At 40.4% G+C, this 24,056-nt stretch overlaps 1 protein-coding gene across 2 annotated transcripts in view; it reads right to left on the bottom strand.

The window, feature by feature from the left end:
* Nucleotides 1-24,056, bottom strand: part of LOC311263638 (uncharacterized protein) — a 73,816-nt gene that overhangs the window by 8,140 nt on the left and 41,620 nt on the right. For both annotated transcript variants that reach the window (XM_084363838.1, XM_084363839.1), the window contains exons 13-14: nt 19,637-19,764; nt 16,031-16,321 (exon numbers count right to left, since the gene is read on the bottom strand). In XM_084363838.1, coding sequence (XP_084219964.1) covers nt 16,031-16,321; nt 19,637-19,764 — 419 coding nt within the window. The remainder of the gene's footprint in view (nt 1-16,030; nt 16,322-19,636; nt 19,765-24,056) is intronic.

Below are 24,056 nucleotides of genomic sequence, written 5' to 3'. Positions count from 1 at the left end.
ATGAATCTTAGCTTACCACAGTGAATGGAAGCAGGGGAAAAGAGAAAATGTAAAAGTGACAATTTGTGACTTTAGAGGAAGTTGGGTGCTGTTACTATTTCTTTATGAACAACAACTACCTCCATCCTCTCCATTTACTTCTGTTCAATGTCTCCGCTGGTTAACCGACAACCTTAGGGTGACAACTAGACCCTGGGAAGTCACAGCACCTGGCTGTTCTTCACCAAGAAGTGGGAACAGCAAATAACTCCCTGTGAAACCTAATAGTTGTTTTTAGTCATGCTAACAGTACAGCTCTGGAAACGGCTCTCTCTGTCTGTTGGTCAGTCCTCCATCACTTTGGTCCAGAGTGAAATAACAAACGAAATGTACAAACACTGTCACGTGAAATATAACTTCCAAAGGATGAACCCTGGTGACTTTGGGGAATTCCTGTTTTTTCCTGTAGCATCAAGGCAGGTGAAGGTTTTAATTTATTCTATGAACTATCTCATCAACTTTAAAGAGACATTCATGGTCCCAAGAGGATGAATCCTAATGAACTGGCTTGATCTGAATTGATCTTGAAACTGAATTATAAACTTAAAGGTCCAGTGTACAGGATTTAGTAGCATCTAGAGTTGAGGCTGCAGATTGCAACGTACTTACCATGAGTTATGGTGGGAAAAAACACAACAGGCCCTCTCTAGTGCCAGTGTTTGATTTGTCCATTTTGGGCTTCTGTAGAAACATGACAGTGCATCATGGCGACTTGGTGGAAGAGGACTTGCTCTACTTGACAAAATGTAACGGTTCTTAATGTCATGTGATTATACTCTAATGAAAACAGTAATATTATTTACATTATTATTCATAGTTATGGATCATCATGAATATTATATTCATTTTTTGCTGATAAATCTCCATAAATCCTACATTCTGGACCTTTAAGCTACAATAAAATATGTTGATCAGAAACTCAGTGATGAATGCAGTGTGTGGATAAGTGTAGTGAGTGATGAATGCAAAGAAAACACAAAAACTTGCTCAGGTGTAGTGTGTTTGCTGATGTCCTTCCCTGCTCTACCAACTGTGACCCCCGAGTCACGAGGTCAAACCAAACATGGAAGAAGCAACAGTGTTCAGCTCAGTGTTGCAGGGTTTACTATTTTGACTGCACATCTACATAATCAGTATGCAGCTGATAAAGAGAGACACTGTGTGTGTGACATTCTTAAAAAGCATTCATGCAAATTTCAAGTTGAAGATCCTGTCCACTGATACGTTTCTGACACCTGATAACAATATAAACTACAGATATGGTTCAGCTTTATATCTACTGAGATCAGAGTCATAGTGCACATCTCCTATGCATCTGTTAAAAAAATCCCCCAAAATGGAAGTCCTCCCTGCCACATTGTGCTGTTATGTTGTTGCCTGTTGTTCTATTCTCTCAATTTTTCAGGTGATCAGAAACTCCTCCCCATTATTCCCTCCTGATCTCTGGCACCTGCTGGGAGGCCTTTAAGAGCTCCGGGTAGCTCCACCCACTCTCTCTCACACTGCAGCTTGGGCCTGCTGCAATGCCACCAGCCTCCACCTTTGGTTTTCTTTGTTATCCATGGTTTGGTTTTTTTGTGCAATAAATATTACTTTGGCTGCACTGATTGTTGTTTGACTCCTGTGTTGCTTCCCAAGAGCCGGGGTCGTAACACTGTGAAATTGCTTCCAATAAAGAAAGTTAATAAAAAGAAAATAAAAAAAAAAGCATCCCCCAAAATCTGAGATTATTCTTAAGACAACAATGAAGGTGATATCATTCAGTCTGTCAGGGGATGTTGAACTGAAGTGAGCACAATGAGCTCACTTGACATGTTGAAGCCTGACAGATTGAGTCATATGACCCCAACATCTGTCACTGATGTAGACCTCTTTATAGTTTGCTCCCCTGTCATACAAAATTGCTGAGTTAATAAGGTTTCCAGTCATTAGAGGCCACAATGCAACTGCTAAAACATTTAGACTGGGTGTCAAGTTGGGACCATGCTACAGTGGGGTGGGAATAATTTAGACAAAGGTGGCTGAGTTACATAGTCAGGTGAACTCTCTCTCTCTCTCTCACACACACACACACACACACACACACACACACACACACACACACACACACACACACACACACACACACACACACACACACACACACACACACACTGTCATGTAAAGTCTAGTGTGAGCCTAGTACAGTAATGGGAAAGTGTTAGCCAGGTAACATCAGTCAGTTGAACTGAGCTCAGGTTTCTTCTGTTTCTTAGAGGCCTTGTGAGTGCGTGCACACATACAGTCAGGGCATATAAAAGTACAGCATATACATTACATACATGCATTCCCACCTATGGATATACATAAGGCAGGTGTGGGCGGTACACACACACATTCACACACACCTAAACAAAGAGAGTGATTATGACCTCTCTGCACCAGCAGACACACAGCATGCATAATTTAAATTCAATTACACTGTAAGGAGAAGAAGGGGGCTGGAGGGAGACGCACAGCAGCAGCCATAATGTGCTGCACCAGTAAAACCATTTCCTTTGTGGTGATTCAGCAAGTGACACCAACTGGGCTCAGTTACTCAGCTCTTTGGACCCTAACTAAATTCTTAGCAGAGGTGCATGAGTGACACCTGACACTAGTGGCCAGTTCCTCTCAGAGGAACAGTGTGTGACTGCAGTTTGCTACCATCTACTATAAGCCTGTACATGTCACACTGATAAGACTGAAATTAACAACTAGTTTCATCATCGTTTTATTAGCAGATTCTGTTTTTGAGTGGTGGAGTATTTGTTTAGTCTATAGGATGATCAAAGTCTGAGGATAATGAAACATGCCAATAACAAGTTAAGACAGCCCAAAGTGCGTCTACAAAGTGTGTCCTAGCTTAACAACAGTCCAAAATAATAAAATATTTAGTTTACAATGATGTAAAACTGAGTTTACAGCCACAGCAGCAGCTCTGGGAGGCTGTGTTTTGGCACAGAGGTGCTCTGATATTTACTGTGTTGTCGACTGTAGCCTAGTTTAGCATGTTTGCAAGCTATCATTAGCAAAGTAGGACTTAAAAGAAAGTACAGCTGAGGAAAAGGATACTTTTTGGTTTTTTTACCAGAAGGTGGTGCAAGAAGAAAACGGCATAACCAAAGTTACTACCACACAAACCGTCCAACAATTGTTGAGACATTTCACTCAAAACCACAAAGTGAACTTGTGGTAGCGTTAGAGGAAGGATTGGTGATCACCATACAAAATTAAGTTCCAATCCATTTAATAGATGTTGAGATATTTTAGTCCAGAACAAAACCAACCGATTAACAATGTGTGCAGCTAAAAAACCCAGCAAAGTCCTGCATTTGTTACAACTGGAACCAAACATTTGGTATTTTTGCGCAAATAATGACGAGAACAACTAGTCAACTATCACAATTGCTGGCAACTAATTTGGTATCACTTAGTTTATCAATACATTAAATAAATATATCAAATTTAGTTTGATATAAATTTAGTTCAAAATTTGTTTTTATTTCAATGGTCATTTATGTCATTTCATTCAGAGTTTTTCCATCTCTTTGCTAATACTCAACTACAAATCCCAATGCACAACAAGGTGTTTTACTTATGAAATTACTTTGTGCCCATTCATACTCTATATATGTGAATGTACCATGAATTTACAGTAGATTGTTCCATACAATCTGAAGATGAAATAGGAAGCCAACTTTACCTCAGCCACTATCAAACAAGTGTCCTAACAAATGACTGAAGAGGAAGACCCAAGGTGAGGGCTGAACTCAAACATCCTCTGTGAGAGGGGGGAGGCAGTTTGATGGGTAAACCATTCGGTTGAAGAAAGCGTGGGGGAGGGAATTAGTGGGGGTTTAACATATAACTGTGTCTTCTTTGATGGTACTCCAAGTTAGAAAGAGAACACACTGAGGCATCTTTTGATGTTTTATTAGGGCTTTCCTACCTAGCCTGACTTTTCTTAATTACCATGGATAGGTTCATTTGACAACTCAGTGATGAGATCTGCCTTTCACAAACCAACACAACAGACCACTCATTCACCACCAACCTTTACAGCCCCATCTCCCTCATCCTGTCCCCAGCAGGTGTTCACTTTAAGACACAGCCGATATCAGATACAATCTTAGATGCGGGCTATAGGAAGTGCTGGGAAGTTACTAAAGACTCACAGCTTGACAGATAATTTAAAGCAAGTGAAATGTGGATCAGGGTGGGCACAGTGAGTTTATATCTGCAGCTGCTTCCAGTGTCCCCATACTTCTTGATTCAACTGGGCGCGTCTCAGTAACCACATGTGCCGTTTGATTGGTCCTCCAGGTGGTTTCATGTTCCACTAGGAGTGTTTCAGAAGCGGAGCATCATGCATGCCTGATATTGTTGACTTGCTCAGATTGTGTTTGTTGCATCCTTTTTCCTTGATGTCTGCCTCTACCTTGGTAGTGGTATGATGTAGTTATATGGTTTTGTGGTTTGACTGTTATCAGTGTGTTTATTATTAATATTTCAGACTTTGTTGCACTGTTAAGCCCAACTCTGAACAGGGTGTCCCACTTTTAAAATTGTTAGAATGCACTATGCTGTACCCTGTCTGGCTTGATCTGCTCTTGATGCAGCGTCCATCAAAAACTCGCTTGCTTGCTGCGTATGCTCCGCGGAGCAGAGAGCCTTTGGGAAGCTGCTGAAACATGCTGTGGTGCAGCCAGCAGAACCATGAGCATGGTCTAGAACGGCTGCAATCAGCTCCGACCAAAAACAGACAAAAACAGCAGCTCCACTTACAATTAGGGGAGTAAACCTAATGTTGTGCAGTCCAACCTGTGCATACCCCTGCAGGCAGATGCCGACATAGCATTGACAAAGCTAAATGGTGTTCTGTGCTGGCACAGAACAAGGTACCTGGATCCTTCCCTTGCCGTGCTTGGGGATTTTGACCTGTCAAACCTGAAAAAGTCCCTGCTGAACTTCTATCAACAGATTATGTGTCCCACCAGAGGTGTAGGACTGTCGACCATTGTGATTGTTCATTCAAGGAGAGCCACAAGGCAAATGCTCTACCACCATTTAGAAAGTTAGATCAAGCCACTGTCTTCCTCATACCAGAACATAAACAAAAACTGCAGTGACCTAAGAGGTTAGGTTATCAGAAGCTGCGCTGCAGGCTTCCAACCGTGATTTGATCCAATCCAGCTTTGAAAACATCAGTGAGTCTGTGAAGTACTAAGAACTACCAACCAAGCTAACAATATCATGCCCAAGGTGACTGTATGTGACAGTACATCACTTGTCCTGCTGCTTGCACCTCAGGACTTGCTATCAGAGATATAAAGGAGTACAAGGCATCCTACAGGCTGAGATGTATGATCACTCTATTCCAACTATTATTATGACACACTGACTTTATAGCAAGCTCTCTCGAGTATACAATGGCTGTGATTCTATGCATACATTAAGAAATATGAGTATATGAGACAAATAAATCCTTGAATAATGAATATCTGCACACAAAACATCCTCAGTCCCTTTGCACCAGAGGACTTAGAATCTGCTTTGTCCTTTTATTCTGTCACTATGCACTTCTATACTTCTAACCTTGGAGGCCTTTTCTCTGACAGTCATTAACTTTGACCTTTTCCATTCACTAGCATTCAAACCGACCCTTTCATTAAGATTATAGATAAGCAACAATTTATGACAAATGTCTTGGGGAAATCTCAGCATCTAAACCTTTTCCATTTTTCTATTAGGAATGACAGTTCCCTTTGTTACAGTAGAAGAAAAACTGTAAGTGTACCTCACAGAGCAATTAATTCTGAATCTATTCAATTTATCACTTCTTTTTTCTGCAGGCAAGGGGGGGACCCTTTCCATTCAGCTCTTAGAAAAACAGCGAGGTGTGGTCCATTCATGGTTCACTCACTCTTACATTTATACCTGTTCGCTTTTGTTCACCTATCTAGACAAACAGCAAGGCGTGGGCCAGAGCTGACATTCACTTACACTGTACCTCTGCCTTGAGGCTGACCCTCTCTCTGTGTAAAACTTAACCCTTTGAACTGTGTGGGTAACAAGGGATTTAAGATATCCCAGGAGACAATATAAGGCATATAATGATGACATATTAGAAGAGCTACAGTATAATAACGTGTTATATTGGTTTGGACTGATAAATCAAAACAGAAAAAGAAGACTTGGGGGAAAAAAAAGGACATTGAAACTACAAACTGTAGCTGATATATGCACGGAAAGTAAAGGGTGAATTATTTAAGCCAGAGTTTAAACTGTTAATTCACCTCTGCTGTTGTATTTTTCTTTCAAACCTTTCAGGCTTAGGATTGACACTTCCGCAAAGAAGTACAATGTGTGTGTTTCGGTGAGGCTTGAGGCTGAGTCTTTATCAAACAAACACCACGGTGTGAGTTAAGCTTCTTTTAACTCGTGTGACCTGAACAATGTTGTCATTCACATGGTTAAAGCATGCTGCAACGACAGGCAGCTTGAAAACACACACACACACACACACACACACACACACACACACACACACACACACACACACACACACACACACACACACACACACACACACACACACACACACACACACACCAACAGCTGGGCATCGCTGGGAAATCTGGAATGATGTCATAAATGATTAAGATTAGAGTGGTGTAGTGTGTCAAGACAGCAGTGCTCTCTCAAAGAACACACAAGTACATTTGCTGAAATCTGAAAAAAAAAAACAGACCTAATGAACACAAAATAGAGCAGAGATGAGGTGGACTGTCATTATCAATTAAGCCAGTGGCACTTCATAGCAGTTGAGCATGACATGATTACTGCTTACTTGTTTTTTGCCATGGGAAAAACAAGCAAGTTGAGACCAGACATAAACAAGTTTTTGGAAGGTACATCAGTTGTACCTGTCATATTACGCAACCAATTTTAAGAACAGGGTGCTCCAAATATCAGTGTTTTGGTCTAATTAAATTGCTCGTGAGGCGGACACAATTATAGCCTGTGTACATCCAAGCACACATGAAAGTATAAATATATGTTATAAAGTAGATGCTCCTGTTTCTAGGCAAAAACATGTTCTACATTCAGAGCAGATCAACGTCACACATCTTCTAATGAGGCCTCCATAATTTAAAAGGAAGTGCAGCTGAGGGGCTGCTCATTATTCAAGTGTTGAATAATGGGTCCATGAATCCCAAGTCTATTCTCTGTTTCTACTCTACCAATATTCACAAAAGGAAAAAAGAAAAAAAGCTCTGACAGGCTGCAAAAGTTTACAAACCCTGTTTTGTACTGTTCAGAATGTCAGGCAATGTTTTAATTTTGTTTCTTTTTGAGTGTGTGCGTTTTTTCAGCTGTTACATTATGTTCTCTGAATAAAGAGCTACTTCTGACACATTATTCCAACATTATCATTATAGATGAAAGGCAAGCTTAAAGGATATATACAGGAAACAATAAATGCGAAATGTCTGTTGTTACTGCAGAGGAACAGAAAGTTGCCCGTTGGCTAACCAAACAGCTAGCTCGGTTTCCTCAGAATTAGATTCCTGTGCAGTTAGCTATAAAAGCTAAGCTCCAGGAGAGCCATTTCTGTGTTTACAGTGGAAGCGGTGTTTGGTGCTAGCGTTTGAAATTATTTGATTTATGTCAATTTTAAGTGGGTTTGGACGCTTTAGGAGGCTTTTCCTGATATACGCTGTTTTTCCCGGAGTTCCGTTTCCTGAATCCTTCTAACAGAGGCGATAATTGCAATGTTAGACCTTAATGACCCATAGTCAGAATAATAAAGTAGCACTTATGTTGAAAAACACTGGAATTTTCCTTTTATGTATTAGACATAATGATAGTGTATATATCCAAACAGGTGCCACTATCTAAAACTTGGGGTTGTTTAATATGTAGTCAGTGGTACCCTAGTCACAGTGCACTGGAGTGTATGGTAATTAGGCCTTGCCCACAGATTATAGCTCATGATTCCAGGCACAAACTATAGTTGAAAAGAAAGTAGAGATTTACTACTTTTAGCGACAAAACTACTTTTAGCGACAAAAAGCACAAGTGGTGATACAAGATTAAATCACAAATATTTACAGACAGAATTTCATTAATCAAAGGAGCTATGGTCTTTGTTTTCTGTCACTTTTGGTTACTTTGTACGGCCTTTTGAGACGAAACTCTTCATATGAATATGCACACTAGGATGCGGTCTGTTCTAAAGGTAAGCAAGGGAAATTAGTTATTTAAGTCTGAACTCAAGTGTTTATTGTGAATCTTCACTGGCCTCACAATTCGATTACTATTCAGCTGTTAACGATTGATGTATCTCAGTGTATGGCACATGGCTACTTTCCATCATTTAAATCCCCATTTTATTCAGAAAGCCCTTCCAATAATCATCTTTTCAAACATTACAAAAACCAAACATTTATTCATCTGCAGTGCCTGACACATTTGTTGTAATCTACAATAATAATGTTTTCACATTGCAACTTTAAAGCAACACTAGGTAGTTTGGACTCATTACTACCCCCAGCTGGTTGAGGAGCGCAATTATCTGTTACCAGTGTCGTAAATACTGTCACTGTATGAGCATCCCTGGGGAAAATGAATACATGTGAATTTGTTGACGGAGCCGGCGAATCACAAAATCGTCTGAAAAAACCTCACTCGAGTGCCAACAACAAGCTAGATTCAGAGATAGCAGTTGGTAGTTTGTTAGCATATAGGCTGCACAGCACATTAGCATGCTAGAATTATTCTCATACCGAGTTGGTTATAGTTATTGCACCACCTAAGTTATTTCCAAAAACACGACGCTTGGGCGTGAGTGTGTTTAGTAACGTCTGAAAATATAACTATGTTTTTGGGAGTTACTAAATACAATCGCAAGTTGATGTTGTGTTTGGTGTAATAACTACAACCAACTTGGTACAACAACAGTAAGTAGCATGCTAACGTTACCGATAATAACAATAGCCTAATGTTACTTCCCGACCACACTGTTCAACAATTACGTTGATTATCTGCATTAACTAAGGAATCTGCAACTTTTCAAGACAAGACGTTCATAGTGTTTTAGGAAGTTAGTCATCGTTTACGGTCACTACATGAAAACGTGCAAGCTATCGAAACGGACAGCATTAGATTATCTCCCGGCTTTATTACGGTTATAAACTGTGGACAAATAGAGCCCCAATGAACACCACATAACAACAAATCAACTCAAAGTAAAAGTCGGTAAGATAATAAATATGTATATATGTAATATATGACTTACAAATCCAGTAGCATCAAGGCTAGGTCGCCATCAGTCTTGAAACCCATTTCTTACTTACACTGAGTGTAAGCTGGTGCAATATTTATCCGTGTCCGGGCTCTGTTCTATCACTTTCTCTTTTTCTTTTCTTCGCCTCCTCAGACAATAACTTCTGGGCTTTTTTCGCTGGCTCAGCCATGGCGTTGGTTTACGAAAAATCCAAGTAGCTGCTGGCTAAATCCACCGACGAATAAACGTGTGACGTATGCCGTAAAGCAGGTCGCACTAGATGCCTTTACGTCAGATAGGTTCCCAACCGCTCTGAGAAGTTACACAGTGCGGTTGCTGCCGACGTGACCCCCCTCAGGCTGCAGAGATGTCACCATTCATCATATTAACCGTTTTTCTACCACTTAACTGAGTTTAGAAACAATATTTTAAGGTCGAAAAACTACCGAGTGTTGCTTTAAGATAAGGCATTTATTGGCTATGCTGCACACACCTCTCTCATAGGTGGGTGGCAAAGTTGACAGTGCCTCCTCAGATCTTGGCTGATTAGCTGAGCTGGGTGTAACAGTGGCTGCAGATGTTATCTTCAGGTAAAAAAATGGCTAACGTGATTAGTAATTGTGATGAGGCAGAAGTCACGCTCAGCGTGGGTCTTGTCCAGTTCATGCTTCCAAGCAAATTCATAAAATCCAACATGAGCCCCGAGATATAGATAGAGGTACAGATGATCTCTGCCTCCCTCAAGATACCTCCTACATTACACAGTTGTGTTAGCCTAATGTCCGGCCGCAATTCAAAGCATGGGAGACCGTCGCAATGTAACTTTAACTTCAACAATCAATATAAGCTGCAGACTCCCGACTATGCTCTGTCTCTGCATGCAGAATCTTCCACTTCCGCATCGTGATGCATTTTATAATCGAGAAATTTCCACACCTCTAGTGTTCATCCAACCATATCTGATTAGTTTAGTTATTTGAGACAGTGAGTTGGTAATATGCAGTGTAAAATTTACTTTTATATAATATAAAGTCAACATACTGGATATATTTTATTTATTTTACAGATTTTTGTTACTTTTTCTGTTAAGTTAATGTACATTAAACAGAAACTGAAGCCATGTTTGATTTGTTTGTGGTAGTCAGGGGAATTAAGGTGTTACAAGTCTAAGCACCAAACACTGCAGTAAGGCCTCCACTGTCCCTTTGTTTCTTTAAATAGGATGAGGTGTGTGTGTGTGTGTGTGTGTGTGTTTGATCACTCATGCGTAGTGTATCCTCACTACCCGGTTATATAACACCGCTACACCTGCATCTTAGCAGTTCCCTTAACAATGGCAGAGGTGGTGTGTGTGTGTGTGTGTGTGTGTGTGTACACATGTCCACATCCATGCTTTAAGTTTGCCTGATTGATTTTGTATTTTTTCATGCATATTTAGTTGGCATCATGTTTCATCACATGAAGCATGCACAACTATAAGGCACATCAGCGCACACATCAATATCCATGGTACAAAAACACATGATCATATATTGATATGGACTGCTGTTATGGCTGTGTTTAAGTGTGCACAAGTGGTAAGAAAAAAAAAAGTGCACACAAACATTTCCCCGAGGAGAGGAGATGAGAGGTGAGTACAGCAGGAGAGAGTGGCTCCCACACTGCTGAACATACAGCGAACAACACCAGAGGATCAAGTGACAAGCTTCAGCCAACACACGCTCCTAAACACACACACACGCACATGCTCAAGCAGACAAGGAGCATGTTTTGTCTATGTCAACGTCTCACACATGGATCCCAAACTGTTACACAATAAGCATACTTCTTGCCCGTTGTCCCTGGTCTCACACGCACGCATGCACGCACGCACACACACGCACACACACACACTTCTGGCAGGCTGCGGGGGTCACATATGTGCTCCTGCTCATGGGAAAAACGGTGGCTCTAATTATGTCAGTGACTTTATCCCACACACCTGCACACAATGATCAACTTCTATCAGTGTACTCACAGGCTGAGGCCAAACAGCTATTTAACCTTGCAGTGTTGCCCAGGTGGACAGATACACACACATATACAAGGTTAAAAGACATGACACAACAGTACCCAGGTGTAGATGTTAAGCCAGCACTTTTTAGTCAGATAATTGCCAAAAATCTCAAAAACAAGCTATCATACCTCATGGGTACTGTCATGTAATAAGAAAAAGATTTAAAAAACATATCTTGACAGGTGATTCTAGTCACGGTTTGATTTAATTAAGTAACCTTACACACCCTGTTTCTGTGGAAAGATGCCAAAGAGAGATGATATGTGTTCCTCTTTGTAAGTTTGTGTCTTATATCAGGGAAAACGTTCAATTGTAATTAAACACAATTACGGTTCAGAAAAGCTGCAAAAATATACATGATACAAAACACATCAACATGGAAAACTCCATGCAATATAGAACATTTTTATGTAATGACAGAGCAAATGTGTGTTCAAGTGTAAAGACTGTGCGTGTGTCACTATGACTGTTAGAATACTGGTTGAGCTAGTTACCTGGCACTGTGTCAGTCATAATTAGAGCTGTGAGTCTCATATAAAAAATATGTTTTTTTGCATGCTAACGTGTCTGCCACAGTGCTGTTATCATGTACAGTATGTATGATTATATAGCACAGATGAGAGGACAGAGGGAAGGTGACACATAGGCATCAATTTTATGAGTAGATTAAGACAGAGAAGGTTCCGGAAAACAGTTCAATACTGGTGTGAATGGCAGTCAGCTAAAGCTCCCATTAAGTAATTACAATGTTGTGGTTTTGAACTTGAACTGTGGCATGCCATTTTTTATTATGTTATGTTCACACTATGAGCGACAAAGTTGCAAAACAGCCAGATTGGTGAGCTACACTGTCGACTTTAAAAGCCAACTCCACTTTGTTTTGTAGCGTGTCACACCGATCATGCAGCAGCAAGTACTGAGTGTCAGTTTATAACTTCATTTCACATTTCTTTGTCATTGGTAGTCTGAACTAGTTAGTTAGTTAGGCTCTTTATACTCTGATATGTATAATTAAGGTAGAAAGAAAGTCCAATTGTATTTAGTAGAGCAGATACAATGAAGACTAACAACAAAGCAGTGCTGTTATCCAAAAGTGTGTCATTCACCCACTCACATACACCAGTGGCAGCAAGCTACAATGCAGGGCTTCAACTAAGACTATGACTTGTGGGCAAGAAAGCTGGGAATGAAACTTTTAATAATACTATAAAATGACTTTGAATTGCCAAAAATGTATGGTATTCAGTGTGGACTATGCTAAATAATCAAATTAGAAAAAAGCCATAATATCATCCATCTTTTATCTATTTTTTTGTTTTACTGTGTAGGTGACAAATTATCCTCGGCAGCAAGAATGAAACTAGTCCCTCACAGAGAAGTGGCTGTATGACAAAATGTATACTCTTTTCCAGGAACTAACGTTTACTGTTCAACAAAGTTCTCTTTCTGTCTCCCGGCCATTTTTTCAATTCTGTCCCCTGATCTGACCTCCTGCATGAGGGAAGCCACAGAAAGTGGAAAAGTAATTTCATGCTGGGTGTGCCGGGGGGCCTCCGGCAGGCAGATACTGTCCATCAGTGAGGCAGTGAAGACGGTACAGCTTAGCTCATCTTCCGGTGCATGTCAGTTGTATTTCCTTGTTTCCCCCACACACAGGGAACAACTGCACACAACTCACTCAGTCACATACTACCCTTTTAATTTAAATTCCCTAAAAGGAATGTATACTTAGATACGCATGCTTAAGAAAGTTGTTGCTTCAATAGTGCAGATGTTCATACCTCCCATTAGATTCTTGGGAGGGACAGACTGTACAGAAGGTGCGTAACCTACTAAACAGGAAACTACAAGTCTATTTTAGTGCTGTGATGTCCCCACCCTACCCTGCTGTAAAATGCTATGGAAAACACAACAGGATGGCTTCATTCTTTCTGTCTCCCAGTCACTCACACATACTCATCTCATAAACCCATTACAGAGACCATAAACACATCAGTGTGATCCATTTACCATTGGTGTTTACGCCCAGGTACAACACAAGCCCATGGGTCTGATAATCACCTGGGATCCTGGCTGTGGCTCTCTGCATGTGGGTGGGCCACTATAGTCAAAGGTTGGATACAAGTTTTGTTTTTGTGGTTAAAATATGACATCTGGCTTCATCAACCATTCATCAGAGTAAGTTATTATGACTCGCAACAAATATCAGTGGTAAAATATTTACTAGTCTTGTCCATCAACATCAATGTGATGACACATTAAAATGTTGCTTTTCAACGAAACAAATGAACGAAGGACTGTTTATACATACATATATATATATACATAATATATATATATACATATATATACATACATACATATATATACATACATACATACACATACATATATATACATACATATATATACATACATACATACACACATACACACATATATATACATATATATACACACATACATATATATATATATATATATATATATATATACACATACATACACACACACACACACACACACACACACACACACACACACACACACACACACACACACACACACACACACACACAACTGGTCATTTTACTTACTATAATTGTTACTTAGATGTGATGTCATGGCACCTTTTCCGCTTTTTTCCTTTCACATTATTTGAAGTACGCAGATCCATATAAATACTGTGTCCTCTACTTTATATTGATGAACATATTCATTTTATGAAAAACTGTTATGGTTCTTGCTTAATCAGCAGGTGGAACTGTCATTAGTAAAATAAAGGACCTAAAGGATATAGGTTATCAAATAGTCATCTTCTTTTAGTTTTGTATACAAGTATGTGTTGCAAAGAGATGTTCTGTTATATTCTATATAAAAATGAAATAAAAACTAGGTAAGTCATTCTTCTTACTGATTGACACAACATATCCTATTGAGTTAACTTGGAACTTATTGTTTAACAAAAGCTGAAAGGAAAAAAATGTTTCTCTGGCAGCTTTAGGATTGATCAGTCAGAGGGTGTTTGATGTTGGATGTCCCCATCAGTAAAATACGCACACTTCCTCATACCAGATTAACACGGCTTACAAGTTGCTTGTTTGATGTTGTGAAACTTGATATGCAACGTGATGTGGTTTGCTCCGCTTACCACACATACTTTAAGTTTGACCACAGCTCCTTTCTAGATCCATCATTTGTCAATACAAGATGTGCCTGAATGTACCATGAAGTCCCTGTGTGAAACTCCGACACAGAAAGACAGCAAAGAAGCAGTGCGCTGTAAATGTCACGAAAAGCACGCTGAGACTCAAGCATAGTTTTTAATCAAGTGACTGTTAGTACAAACATTTATCCATCTGTATGATGGATAGCCTTCAGACATTTACTCGCTAAATTGAAAATCTACCAGTATTTGGCACTTGGCAGATATTAATTTTGGACGCTGTCATTTATCCACAGGAAAAAAGTATACATTTAAAGATCGACTGTGGGATTGTATGAATTGTCATCAGATCATTCAAAGACAATTGTTTGAATTGGAACATTTATTTTTCAAACTTGTAGTGTCAATCCGTTGATCTGTTAATATGGCTATTTTATATTATGTGTATACTAATTACAAAATACCTCTACTTTAAACAACACAATTTATACCACTTAAAACCCCAAATAAATTGATTTCACTTTTTAAAGTGAGTTTAACAAGTGTACTGTATTTTTAGAATAAGTAGCCATAGAAAGCGTACTTTTCATCACCTTGCAATAACAAACTTCCTTCCCCATGTCTCCTTTTAGTGTTGAGATTATTCAGCTCCGATCTTTCCATTCATCAAGTTGACAACAACACAGTTAGTTTCAAATCTGGCTAAGCTGTGAGCCAGTGTTTAAGCAAACATAGAGGGGTCAAATTAAAGTCACTGGGATATGGGTTGACATACCAGTCTGTTTGACGTGCTGTTATACAAAATACTTAAATTCTTACTATATGAATTCAAATACTGAATGCATAAATAATACTATAAGGGTGAAAGATATTCCAACAGTAATCACTGTTATAGTGTTTCGTCAGTAACCGGGTTGATCAATAAATGCAAACATTAGTATGCAGCGCAATTATTGAAGGTTAAGGATGCATGAAGCCAAAATAACTTTAACTGTTTTAAAATATAATGTAGGATAAATAATTTCTTCCCAGCAGAGGAGGATTAAAATGAAAAAACCAAATTAGTATTTGAATTAATTTGTTAATTTTTCTCCCCTTGGGCTGTGTGGGTGTAGTACTAAGCATCAACCACCGTCTCCACAGAACCTCAGTTTGAGTCTAGTCTGCAAATCTGTGATGTCAAATAAAAACATTTTATATACAGTGGGGAATAATCACCTGCTGGAGTTTATTTATTATCAGTAAGAATGGAGAAGACCATCAGGTGGGGTGACCAATGAGGATAGGTAGAGCCTAACCTGCTGTTTTTTCTGAATTTCTGAAAGTGTGATTTGGGATTCTGTCCAATTAACAGTGGACACATTAAGAGCAGTAAAGGTGGTGCAGAGCTACATGTCATTTTCATCCTCTATGAAAGAGCTCCTACACTTTCAAACCATTTGACAGATCAAATTCTTACTTGATGAGAGCTGTCCTTGGTGAGTCTTGCTGCTTCTGCTGATCCCCGTTTTGAGGAGCACTGGATGGTGGAGGACTTGAACATGAGATGGAGGAAGATGGAGGAAGAGTAGAGGAACGAAGGGATGGGGGGAGGATAGAGGAGGAGGGAGGGGTTTGGCTCAGCGGGTTCTTGTATCGTAGAACATGGAGGGACTTGTGTCTGATAGGCTGGACCAGGCTGTGGTTGCTACGACGATGGGTCACCATGCCAGCAGGTCCTGTTCCTGTCCTCCTGAAGGGTTGTTCTGATCTGGATACAAAATCACAGAATTATGGTAGGTCTGAATGAATTTCATCATGACTGTTCATTAATTAATATGTAAAAACAACAACAACAAGAGAATAAAACATGTTATCTATCACCACCTCTCCCAACTCTCAGATGGGATTCCACAGTGTTACAATATGCACTTTATCCTCAGGTGCAGGCTTACAGTATTAATATACCACAGGAAACATCTGTATGGTGGCTGCCTCAATACAGACGAGGGGTGTGGGTTGGGTGATGCTCAGTGAAACTCTCTGCAGGGTGAGAGAATTGCTGATTCTAATTCCAAACCAAAGCAGGAAATGCTGAAGAACATGATATGACACAATTATATTTTGAATATATGAAGATGCAGTGTGCTGTAATGTACAGTATCTACAAGGTAAAATAATTTATCTTGTCAGCTGATCCTTGTAAAGTTCTTTATTAAAGCTTACTACAAGAAACACTTTCAGGTTAGCAGCTACATGTAGAGAGACATGTAATTGTTAACTGTACATACAGCTGATGTTTCCAGTCAGAATCACAAACTGGCATGGTTTGTGCATTGCGTCATACAGTGGACTAGTTAGACTGGGAACAGTGACTGGGGTCCAGTGATGTTTGGGAAGGTGGTAAAGAGACTATCAAATGTTAAAAATGCATGTAATGTAAAATATAATGGCTAAGTTAGTAACCTAATATGTAAACTAATATCTGGGGAGTAACATGAAGAAAAATGCACTTCCTCATGTTGAGGACTTCAAAGACATGTGCAATAAAGAACAACCCACGACAGATTTGAGGGCCTGTCCCAAAGACACAAGCTATCAACTGCCAAACTATCAAAGTGTAAAGGATGTATATAAACCTGCTGAGGCAGGCAGCAGAGCAGGGGGAATTCTAAGAGGCAAATGCAACAAAGGAACGCAGAGCATTCCTCCTATTGTTTGAGTGTTCTCCTCCGGTTGCACATTTCATGTTTTGTCTACCGGTTTACTAACAAATTCAACATGTCTGACACTAATTCTGACAGGATTCCTCAGAGACTAAGACATAGAGATAACCAAGATTCTTAGAAAATACAGTACAGCAGGAGACATGTCACATGGTCATGGTATAATGTCAAGTGACCGTGGTATTCAAGCAGGGCGACCCTAAAGGCTAAGTAAGGGCAAACACCCCTGAACTTTGACCCCTTCTGAGCAGGACCCACTCAGCAAAGTCTGATATGATCAGAGTCCTCAGAGGAGGATTTTTGACTCTTATGTTTGAAGTGGCAGCCATGTTAACTCTCAACTCTTGTTTCATCTTATCAATGCTGGGAAATGTGGGTATAGAGAAGCAAATTTTTTTTCCGTTCACAAGCAAAACAGCATCTACAGTTGATGAAACACAACAACTTAACAATAGTTAACTTAGTTGACTTTATTCTGCAGAGGTCAGTGTAATCCTCTCTGTTGACCAGAAGGAGCAAGTGTCCCTCATGCTCACAATGGTAATTAATTAATACTTCAACAGCAGGAAAAGTTTTAAACTCAATCAGTGATGCAGTGTGTGAGAGGGAAAAAAGCTCTTCTTTCAGTATTGTGCGACTATTGCTGCTGTTTTCATAAAGGTCCAATTATATCTGCATAAAGCAATAAACTACATTTACATAAAAGACACTTGTGTCTGATGATGCCAAAAAGCCACCAGTTGATCGGATAGATAAAGCCAGCAATGTTGTGTATTCCATGTCTGAACAGACTCAAGACTGAAACATAAAACATTACCTTATATATGTATCAGTATTTGACTCCAGAGCAGGGGGATCAAGTTTAACTTTCTCTTAATATACTTCTCCTCCAGCCTTCCTCTTGTAATCCACTCAACCAACTTGTCCTGAAGGCCGTCATGTTTGGTTTTATTCTTGTTAAGATGACATGGTTTTTCAACACCTGGCAGAGCGCATTGTCCAGTTCCATCCTCTAACACCAATTTGCTACCCAATTACAATAATCCTTTTGGTGACCTCTGGTGACCTCTGGTGACCCACAGTCTGGTTAAAACAACCTAAACCACTAAACACAAAGACTAAATCTGGGAGGAATGACAAGCATGCTTGAAACATGAGCACATGCACGTGGAGGAAAGGGCGCAAATGCACGCACGTACACACGCACACCACTAGCACAAGAGTGACAGCTTTTTGTTTTGAGCAGTGTGCCTGTTGGAGGAAAAAACAACATTACAATGAGAGGATTAGGAGACTATTGTGAAATTCTAAGTGCTGCTGAAGGACCAGCTGGTTTTATGACAAAGAAACAAAGCTGGAAGACATGATTGAAAAAGAAGAACTTTCAACTGGTACATAACTGAATTGAGTTCCGTAAAAGATTACGGTCTACACTTAAACAGACAGGCACTCAAAGGTACCAGTGAGGTGAGTCTGGTGGGCAAACAAATGGTGACTAACAGGATGTGAGGGACCGGACAACATTTAAATAGCTCATCTTTCCCCATATATTTTCTTTTGCTCCCCACATGAAAAATAAAAAACAAGCTCAACCAGGCACTTTTGGACATGTATTTTTAAATGTGTTTGTGACATTTGAGTTGCCAATGTATTTTGAGCACATGCAAGCTCATGTGTCTTCAATCATTTAAAGAATGTATGGGAAAATCTCGAACAAGCTAGGAGCCTTTTCCATAAAAGATGAAAGAAAAAAGGCAGAGTAATATAAGCTCTTGCACATCTAGCTATAAAAACGTCTCAAGCTCACAGTGACTGATGATCGGCAGCCTACTGATTGACAAAAACCCTCAGGACTAAATAATGATGTCAGACTCCAATTTGTTTTCGAATCACGCACATACAAAAGGGTAAGATGCAGCCCAATGACTTGCCGCAGGGGAAATATTAAGGGATCAAATGATTGTGGGAATCCAAAAGCCCATCTAGCGGCTTTGTGTGTTTTACTTGAGCAAGCACAAAGCAAAAGAAGGAAATGAGAAGAGAGACTAAGGGCCTGATTTGAATCGTGCAAGTGCAACAACAAATGCAAAGCGGTAGGTCTTGGTTGTCCAGTCTGGGGTGTTAACACCTTTACAATACTGTTAAAGTATGCCTGTTATTGTGCAAAGATTGAGGGAAAAATAGACAACTAGCACGGACATGCCAGACTTTCCATTAAGAGGCCCACAGATGGCCATTCATGTGCACAGACAGTATTCTAACACAGTCGAATGTGAAAAACAAACACTTCAGGAGAGAGCTGACATGCATGCGTGCAGACATGTCATGTTTGATTTGCAATGTTTAACCTTTGTCCTCACCTGTCAGTTTTCATGTAACCAGCTGTATCTGTCACACTGACAGGAGCCACGGTGACATCACCACTGCTCCCCTGCACCATCGGCCGCTGTGCAACGCCTCTGTGCTGGCTCCGCCTCTTGGATCTGATCTGAAAGAGGAAACAAGGGAAAGATGAAGGAGCTGGAATAAGACTGAAGCAACAGTGTGGTTGATATCTATGTATGTGGTTGTATGATAGACCTCTAATCAGTCTGGACACTCATTAGTCTGTGTGGTTAACCAGCATCAACAAGATACTGCTAGGAGAATGTGTTTTAATCACTTTTTTTTTTTTTCAAAGTCAGTAGGCTTCGACCTCAAGAGACCATGAATGTCTGCACATAACTGCATGGCAATCCATCAAGTAACTGTTAAGTGATGGTCAGAACACCTAGGGCCAAGTTGCTAGTGTGGCTATAAACATGGACATCACACAAAAGGTTAGAATAGAAACAAGAATTCTATGTATGTTCCTGAGGCCACAGTGACCTTGACCTTTGACCACCAAAATCTAACCAGTTCATCCTTGAGTCCATGTGGATGTTTCCTCAGGGGGTTTCTGAGATATGGCGTTCACGTGAATGGGCTGCCATGAGGTGACCTTCAGTGTTGGGCACGTTACTTTAAAAAAGTAATTAGTTATAGTTACTTCTCCCAAAAAGTAACTGAGTTAGTAACTGAATTACTCCACTATAAAAGTAACTAGTTACCAGGGAAAGTAACTATTGCGTTAATTTTTTATTTTTTTTAGTTTAAATATGTCTAAGAATTTGGATTTTTTTCTAAGCGGGTTTCACAAGCCAGTTGCATAGAGTAGAACTGCATAGACAGGTACCTACACACAGCCTTTAGTATTTATTGCACCTCAACAGACCACAACTGGTAGACATACTGTACTTCAAGTATCATTTTCTTCATCACAAAAATACAAAGTGTAACAATATGAAGTGCTTTTAACTCCCTGTACATACTGTACTGTTTAAGTATTGTCTTAACAATAAAAGTACACAGTTTACACAGTACACAGTGTGTGAGGCTGCTGTGTGCATGTGTGGTTTGTGTGTAAACTGAACACTGCCTCTGATTGGCTTACGAACTCTTAAGCCTGATTTATGCTTCTGCGTCGCGGCGACGGCGTAGCTACGTCGTCGACGCAGACCCCTACGCGGACCCTGCGCCGTAGCCTGACGTGCGCCTCCAAAAAATCCTGACTACGCATCACGTCGACGCGTCACGTCGACGCGTCGAGACGCGAACGGCAAGGACTGGGATTGGTCCGCTCATACCGTCATTCCGGCAGTTGCTTTTCCAGTCAACAGTATAACAACACCGCCAGTTACTTCTGCTGCTTGCATGCTTGTCTCCTATTGCTTGTGAACTCCATGCTTTGTGAGATCCCAGCAGGGCAGGAGGAGTATTGGTGTTGTGCAGCATGTAGCTTGTAAGCCCCACACTGTGACCAGAATGCTACACAGCATATCCGCTCTGACCGCAACTGCAGTGCAAGAGAGCAAGAACCCCCCGAAACCAATCCCCCCCACCCCCCCTCGCGGCTTGGCGGTGAATTGCAGACCAACGCGTTCCCTTGATGCAGAACTTCGAATGCTCAATGACGGCGTAGGGTCGACGACGTAGCTACACCGTCACCGCGACGCAGAAGCATAAACTAAGCTTTACTCTACCTTAGCCAATCATCATCACTTATGCGGTTGTCTTGCCCCTCCCAACTCAGCTTTGCAGCTCCTGTGGCTGAGAGCCAAGTCGGATGACAACAGCTTCAACGAGTAGCTTCAGTTTATAACGCGCCGCATTTAATTGTCGGTAATGTTAACGGCGTTGTAACGATGGAAATAGTAATTAGTTAGATTACCCGTTACTGAAAAAAATAACGCTGTTAGTTACGCCGTTTATTTTAACGCCGTTATTACCATCACTGGTGACCTTGATCTTTGACCTCCAAATATGGATACAAATAACATCTAAAAAGGCATAATTACCAAGCTAAAGATGAAAATTGAGTCACAGGTCTTGTGAAAAGAAACTAAAATGACAACCCAGAACACGATGATGGGAGGAGAAATGAGTTACATAGAGTGTGATGAAGGAAAAGAGGATTAAAGACGAGGAAATATTTGGACAACTATGTGGAACATCCTTAGCCAAAAACCAAACCCCAAGGGCTGTCAAACGGTGCAAGCTCAAGTCAATGTGACAACATGCTACAAGATGTATTCCCATCCCAAGAAAACATCCCCTGGGCATTGTTCCAATCACATCTTCCAATCATTTCTATCTGATGGTTCCTGGAGCTGCATATCAATGTGACGTAGCAGATGGCAAAGCAGAAGAAACTATTTTCTCTCATTTCAAACAGAGTTATTCTGGGTCACAGGAGAAACATTTCTAAAGAGCAGCATTCCCAAATGATCAAAACTGAATATTGAAACGTATAATAACAGTCTGCTGTATTAATGTGAAGAACCTAAACTGTATTTCCTGAACCTACTGTAATCCTGAGCAGCAGACTGAGCAAATAAGCAAATCAACCCGCATTAGAAATATCTAAAGGCATTAGTTAAATGCTGTTTTTATGCCTCTTATTTTTTAAACTTTTACAACTCTTTAGTGGTTCCCTCTGTTGTCTAACTGAAGCCTCAGTGGTTTGCTTGAATTTGACATCTTGTCCTTCCTTTCAACTCTTGTGTTTTACTCGACCTGCTTCAAACAGCCACTCTCCACCATAAGTTATTTTCGAAATTTAACTTAAACTAAACTCAACTGAAATTAACACATTTGTGTTAATTTCACACATTAAGGTGATATGTAGCGATGCAACATTTTACACAAGGTAATATACAGTACGTGCAGTTATTTATATAACAATATACATAAACACACAGTGCATCTTTTGAATTTGAGTCTGGGTAATTGTAGACAGCGTCCAAATGGTGGTGATGATAAAGTGGTCAGTATCTCCACATCAAAAGTTCAACATTTGTGAAACACTGTCCAACCACTTCTCCTTCGCCCGCTGTAGTCCCGCACTCTGTTAGCCTGGACCACGTTCCATTCGTCAAGCGCAACAGCTTGATCCAAGATGTTGTGTGGAGACAGGCCTCTGGGCACAAATGTTTCTAAATTCACATTTGTTTGGCCCCCTTTAAACCATGCTGAATTTGCATGGCTCTAATTCCGACTCTCTTCCTCCCAGGGGCGATCCGGCTGGTCAGGATGCTTGAAAGACACCCCAGGCCGTGATGGTCTCAAAGTCCACTGCTCCTAATCCAAAAACCTGCTTTCTTCTCCAATGATGATGACAGTATTTCTGCTATAGGCAGTACATGTTTCAGCAATAAAGCCGAAAAAAGAAAGACAGTTAAAAAACAAAAATGTAGCATAATTTGGAAGAGCTACCAGCCACTGTATCTTCATACATCGCTGTTGCCATAGCAGACATGTTGAAAGGGGTGCTCTGGCTCAAACCCTGTGGAGTTACTCTAATATATCTCCCTTAATTACTCCAGTCCAACTAAAATCTACCTTCTAAAGCAGCTGCTGGCAGTGAGAACAAAAACACTTCAAATTAAACGTTCAGAAAAACCTTGTTACCAAATATTATGAAAACTCAACACAGCAAGAATAGAGATAAGCCCTGTTGTGTTTTACATCAGATGCCAAGTTAGTGGCCTTGCTACCCAGTCTGGTCTAGCAGAAGGATTTGGCATCAAAATGAAGCTGCTGAAACTGTTTGTCGGACACTTGGTCCTTTGTTTGAGGCTTTCAGGCTGCTGGCTCTCAGTGGACCCCGACTTCTTTAATGGCTACAGAAAACTCCATATGGTTTAGGAGAGAGTTTGAGAGACTGTCTAGATGGTACAAAGTAGAGACCGGTGGCCACAGCATACAGAGCATATTGTAACAATACAGAACTGCCTTACATATGACGTGTTTGCCGCTGCGTTACTGCGGTGACACCATGGGGGGGTTGATCATGTTGTTGATCAATAAAGACATTGAAATCTTGAAAAAGTTTACATTGCAAGAAATGCTCTATTTAACTGGAGCAGGAGGAGGTGCATCTCTGTGTGCGTAATGTGGTGCACGGATCTCAGTCCTCTGATTGGACAGGACAGGTCATAATAACTATCCCTCTGATTAATAGGGGATGGGGTGTGGGAGGGTGAAATAATACATCCAGCAGCAGAAACATTAAGTGCGTCCCCCCCTTAAGAGAGACGATGTGCGTGTTTACGCAGGATAAAGAGTTGAATTTAATTGATTACTGAAATCCTTACTGAAGTCATGAGCTCCATCACTGTTGTTTCCTTCTGGATAGTATTCTCTGTACTGTCCTGTTTATAACTACAGACTTTAGTTTGCTGCTTGAATGAGCCATCATGT

Source organism: Pagrus pagrus (genome assembly GCF_965226575.1).
Source record: "Pagrus pagrus genome assembly, chromosome: 10".
Classification (NCBI taxonomy): Eukaryota; Metazoa; Chordata; class Actinopteri; order Spariformes; family Sparidae; genus Pagrus; species Pagrus pagrus.
This window is presented reverse-complemented; position numbering and strand designations above follow the sequence as displayed.